Source organism: Fringilla coelebs, assembly GCF_963513975.1.
Source record: "Fringilla coelebs genome assembly, chromosome: 6".
NCBI lineage: Eukaryota > Metazoa > Chordata > Aves > Passeriformes > Fringillidae > Fringilla > Fringilla coelebs.
In genome coordinates this window covers 51,605,339-51,611,338 of record NC_140034.1, presented here as the reverse complement: position 1 = coordinate 51,611,338, position 6,000 = coordinate 51,605,339, and the positions used below count along the sequence as shown (strand labels likewise).

At 38.2% G+C, this 6,000-nt stretch overlaps 1 protein-coding gene across 1 annotated transcript; it reads left to right on the top strand.

The window, feature by feature from the left end:
• Window positions 1-3,940: 3,940 nt before the first annotated feature.
• On the top strand, window positions 3,941-4,480 carry ASCL3 (achaete-scute family bHLH transcription factor 3; the record flags this gene model as incomplete). Its single annotated transcript, XM_084208714.1, has 1 exon — window positions 3,941-4,480. One exon carries the CDS (start codon window positions 3,941-3,943, stop codon window positions 4,478-4,480), a length of 540 nt encoding a protein of 179 aa, XP_084064840.1.
• Between the last annotated feature and the right edge of the window lie 1,520 nt (window positions 4,481-6,000).

Genomic DNA, 6,000 nt, shown 5'->3' with positions numbered 1-6,000 from the left:
TTTTGAAAAACGGATCTGCATTATCAGTTTGTCATCATTTTTCTCCTTCATTATGTTGCATGTAAATTTCATCTATAGAAGTACTCCTTTAAACACACTTCAGAGTAGAAATGTGCACTTGTTCAGTGATTAGGTAAGGAAGGGCTCATCAAATTGTTAATTGAAAGAAGTTTTTAATCCCCGATTCAGATGTAGCTGTGCATCTGTAGTTGCATTATTGTGTGACAGTTTTCAGTTCTGTATGGAAGGAGGCAGTCCATGGAAGAATACTGTTTCTGGGGACAGTTTTACCTTGCTTAGTCCATGCCTGGGGGACAGCCAGGTACAGGGCTTTGTTTTCATGCCAGTCCTGTAGGCTTCCAAAACTGAGTTAACCTGGAGTGATTTAAAGCAGGTGGTGAATTGGTGGATTCACAGGATTCTTGCTTTAAATTTAAAAAAAAATTGCACAAGGATTAACAGGTCAAAAAAAAAAAAGAATTCAGGCTTGAGTTCAATTTTTGTGTTCAACATGGCCCCAGTGAGTGAGAACTTGTTCAGTTGGTGCTGTTTGATTACTGGATATGACACTTAGGGCCTACTAAAGAAAAAGAATGCAACTTGTTCGTGGAATACATGCCTTGATTGTTGAGTATCTCCCTGTCTCCCAGTCCTGGGAGTTGTTCTACCCCTTGATGGCCTTTCCTGTGTGAGGCCTGAAGCTGGTGTGGGAAGGGGGAGGTTGGATACAGCACTGTGGCTCACACAGGGGCAGCAGAAGGTGAAGCTTTCTTTCCTTGGTGGGTGACAGTCGCAAGAAGCAGGACTGAATGTATGTCCATCTTTTGCTAGTAAGAGTATTTCTGATCTTACAGTTTTCAGCTAAAATGGTTTAGGTTTGGATTGGTCATGGTTATGCTTTGATTGATAGAAGGGCCAAACCATGAGATAGTCCTAAAAACAGTCCTGTAAAAGGTGGGAATTTTGAAGACAGGTGTCCTATTTTATTGCACCTGTACAATTGGACAGCTATATACTGATGTACGTAGCATCTAAGTACATGTATACATTGCATTATAGATTCTCTACTGTTTCTCTTTTTAAGCAAAACTTGCATTGCTACTGTTGGCTCACTGGTTTCAAATCTTCTCTTCTTATATATATAAATTCTTATATACCTTTCATATGGTGTTACACTCAACATTAAAAGAATTTCCCAAAATTACAGGTATAGTGATTTAATTTAAAGGCATTAAGCTGGCTAATAATATATGTCCTCGCCTGTAATGGAGAGAAATCCATCACCAATTTCTAAATAAATGCTGTGTTTAAAATTTCTGTGTTTAAAATGAAGCTATGGAAATTAGTTTGCTTATGCCTTGATGGTGAATATTTACCTAAATTCTAGCCAATTGTTCTGTTTAGATATTAGAGTACAAAATGCCAATAAATGAAAATACTGCTTTGTATTTTCATTGCTATACTGTAGTAGTCTGCAACAGAAGGCAAACAGGAAGTGAACAAACCACATTCCTGATTACTTTTTCAGGTAATCTGGATGTGTTCAATAGCAGTTTCAAAATTTCTAGCCCTTAATGCCAAGTTTTGTTGCCATCATAGCTGTGGTGTGGGTGGAAAAGCCCAACCAGAAATGAGCAGATCTAACTGTAAGCTACTTTGCATGTTGTCAATTGACTATAAATTGCAGCAGTCATTGACTCAGTGGAACAAGCTACATAATTCAGGTAAGAGACTTGCATGTTGCTGTATCTAGCCACAGATCTTCACTGAATATCAATGTTCTTGTAAATCACTTCTACCAGCCATTTACTAACAGTATTCTCATAGCTTTTTAATGAATCCTGTTTAATGTGAGCTCTTATTTAATAGGTATAAGAAAAATGGAACATTAACATATTATTTTTTTTAATATCATTCAGATATTTTCAGGTGTTCATCACTCTTTAAAAACAGCACATCTTGTTTCCCTGGATTTTACTTTCATCTGAAGATTGGTGAGTCTCTAGTCTAAGGGGAAAATGTTCCTAACACTTTGTGCAGGTGTAGAGGCAGCAGGTAACTGTTTTATGTAACCTTGTTACACAGCAGAAATGTCAGTACTAAGCAACAAATACTGCAAGTATCTCTTCTTGAGGGGTTGTGTTGGTTTTGGTTTCTTCTTTGGAGTGATGTTGTGCCATCATTTTTTTTTTATTTTTGCTATGTAGCAGACTTTTCCTCAGTGTTTTTAAGTTGTTAGGAGCAAAAAGTTTTTAGGCAATAAGCCAATCTTATATGTAGAAAAGGGAAAGTTGACTGTCTACTATTTTCATTTTATGAGGAGTGCATATTCACATATGTAAAAATATATGAGTTTTTTGCATACATATTAATGTGAAATGGATGTGTGTTCATGCTTTTAGCCTACCTACAGAAGTACCTGTTTAAGATGCATGGGAATCCCACTCATGCCTAACAGCTATAAATGAATTCTTCACTCACAGGGTTTCTGTTGTGAAATCTATGTGCATTAGAAAAAGAGACAACTCTGCATACAGAGGCATTTTCATAGAATATGTTGTGAGAATAGGTCCATAACAATAAATATTCTCTGGGTAAATGTAGCAGGTATGAAGTCATTAGAAAATATTACATTATCCTCATATTCTTGTGATGGGTTTGTGTTATGGAGTTGTGATTGGAATATCTGAAGCTTTGCCAGATTTCTGTGAGTATGGAATCCAGCAGTTTCTGGTAATCTTGTTTAATGTTCAGGTGTGGTTTCCATTTTAGAGGATGCAATAGAATCTAAGTGCTTTGGACAACAATGTATGGATGTAGAAGTGGATGGTGAGTAAGAGCATTTTTGGATCAATTCTGTGTAGGCAAGTATTGGTTGCAATCTGTGAGGGTGGCTCACAGTGATTCTTTAAAAATTAGGTGGTTATTTAAAAGGTATTTAAAGAAGCTACTAGGTAACAGTCATTACATTCTCAGCAGTTAGGCTGATGTTTAGCTGTTTGAATAATGATATTGGGAAGGCACCATAATGCAGCTTCTTATAAACCACTGCAAGAGTATCTGTGTGATAAATGTGTCAGGGTGATTTGAATAGTTAGACCTGCTGTAATGCTGCTCTGAAGAGAGATGTTCATTTCATAAATATGAAATATTTAATTTCTAGCAGTAGGATTGTTTTTTAGTATTTCATGTCTGTATTTAATCTGCAGGTAGGTGGAGAAGCAATGTGAGGACCCAAGGAGGTGTTAGATTTAGTGGAAATTCTTTCATCTCTAAACTTCCTGTAAATCTTTGTATGAGTGGATGTCATACCTGAGAGATGTGGAGTTTTAAGAGTGAAATCCATTCTCTGCACAGGTTTTCCATTTTGTAAAGATGATATATTGAATGTGGCATCAATTGAAGAGAGATAAAAATAATTTGTCTTTGAAGGCTCTTTGGTATGAATAGGGAGTCTTTTACTGGAATTGTAGATTTAGTTTTTTTCAGGGAGTGAAATTAAGGGAGTGGGGAGAATGCCTCAGATGTTGGCCTGCTTTATTTGTTGTCTGTAGACATGGAAGTTTGGTGGATTTGGAGCAAGCTAGACAAACTAGACCTATGTGGAATACATATAGGTAGAGTCTCTTTCTTTCTAAACCTGAGGTGAAAGGAAGCTGCTTTCTCTTTCCTTTAGGAAACTTTGATGGCTTTATGTTATTATCTGTTGTGTGTTAAGTTAATCAGTGTGACTGACTTGCACTTTCTTGTACTTTTCAAATGGGATGTTGTCTTGTTCTACCTGATCTTCCAACATCATTCTGAAATGTCACAAATGCATTAAAAAAATCTCTTCTGGAAAATGTCAGCAAGGCCTCGAGTTGGTAAGACCAGGTGAGTTTTTAATACTGTTCAGTGTGAGCTGTTTAAAGTGTTCTGTAATTGTATGTTTCCAGGCTAAATGCAGAACCTGATGGATGGCAAAAGCTACTGTAACCTCATCTGTGCTGAGGCTCAGCACATCCAGCTGGCAAGGCCTTTCTGTCCAGACCCACTGGTCACATTTCACATGTACCCAGAAGCACCAAGCCAGGTCCCTTTGGCTGAAGATTTGGCATTCCTGCCTTTCATGTCAGAGCATCTCATCACAGAGACCTTCTACAGCGAGCCCTGCCCCTTTCCCTACCAAATGCCCCATTCCAGTCTCCACAAAAGTGAGTACTCCTATGGGTCAGCTTTCATCAGGAAGAGGAATGAGAGGGAAAGGCAGCGTGTTAAGTGTGTCAATGAAGGCTACGCCAAGCTGAGGCACCACCTGCCCAAGGAGTACTTGGAGAAACGGCTCAGCAAAGTGGAGACCCTCCGTGCTGCTATAAAGTACATCAGGTACCTCCAGTCTGTGCTGTGCACTGACTCTGTGCTGGCAGGAAAAGGTGTCACGGAGCCAAACCAAGCACCTAAAGCCACTAACAAACCAGCCCAGTTTTTGGAGACCCTCTGAGGCGTTCCAAAGCCAGCCAAAGGTATCCTGTCTGGGAACGTAGTAGCCACTCTGTCAATGACGTGTGCCTTCCTGGCGCTTCTTGGGAGCAGATCGTGGCACACGTCAGTAGCAGCCCACACAAGAGCTTTAATGTTGCAGATAGTTACTACACTTAGATATGAGAGGGACAACTGGGAAAATCTCAGCTGAATGACTTAAGTTAATTCATTAAAATCAGAACGACTTTCTAAATTTATCACCAAGCTGAAAATGTGACACCTATATGTGTGAAGTAACTGTATGTATCATCACAACCTGCATGCTTTAAAATAAAATCTCTCTACTTATGGGACTGAGATTCTCATTTTCTGTCATGTTACTGGTTTAATGTTACATGCACTTTCTTTAAATATTCACTCTTAATTGCCAGTGTTTCTTTTAAAATGCCTTTTTAAAGGTTCCAAGGAGAGTTTTTAGATGCCAAAAGAAAGGATAATTTAATTTAAAACAGAAAAATAGAGTAGGGTAGGAGCTCTGAAGCACAGTTACTGAACATAGGAAGAGCATAAAGTTTTTTGAGTGCTACTCCATAATTTTCTTATTAGTGAATATTTTAATCGCATTGAAAACTTTTTGACATGGCATAATTTCTATTGAAAATTGGATTCTTGTACAGATGTCAGTGCCCTTAAAAATTACTAGGACTGCTTACAAAATACACAGTATAAAGAGGGTTGGCAAGGTTTTGGCCATCAGCGTAAAAATAAACTGCAATAGAAATTTTTTTTGGACTTTGACTGATAGTGGTTGTGGTCTGGAGTGGTCTTCCCCAACCTCCCAGTCTGTGCCTCCGTACTGGTGATGGTTTCAGTTAATTGTTATAAAATAGAACTGTGTGAAGAGGATTAAGAGAGTTCAGCTCAAAACCAATAAAGTGTCTTAACATTTACTTTGTGTAAGGGAATCATTGATACTAAATAATTCTGCTGACAGCATGAGAGCTTGTAGGCTGTCTGTGCAGAAGAATGTACAAAAAAATGGTTACAGACTTCCCAAGTGGTGTATCCTCCCTAACTGCACTTATCCCACCCTGTACATTGTTTTTGTAGCAGTGAATTGAAACATGCCTAAAAAAAAGGCAATTAAGTGTTCCAAGCACCTCCTCCCCCCAAAAAACCACAAACAAAACTAGCCGAACAAAAAATCAACAAATGTCAACTCTTTGTCTTCCTTTTAAGAAGGATGTGAAAATTAGGGATCTCAGCAGAGATTAACAGGTAGATTTCTGCATTATAACATGACATATTTTTGATAGGCACTTTGTAAGAGAGGGGTAGAATTCATTAATCCTTCCCCCTTATTGTGAAGGGGGAAAGTTATAAAGTGATTTGACCTTGGTTTGTCTCAGCTTCAACCTTTTTGTGCACATTTCAAACATGTTTATTTGTCACCCCCTGTGGTGGTAAGCTTTTTAAAAAATTTTCCTTAATCTGAACTCTAACTTTGATGCTGGTTTTTGCCCTGCAATCATAGGCAGA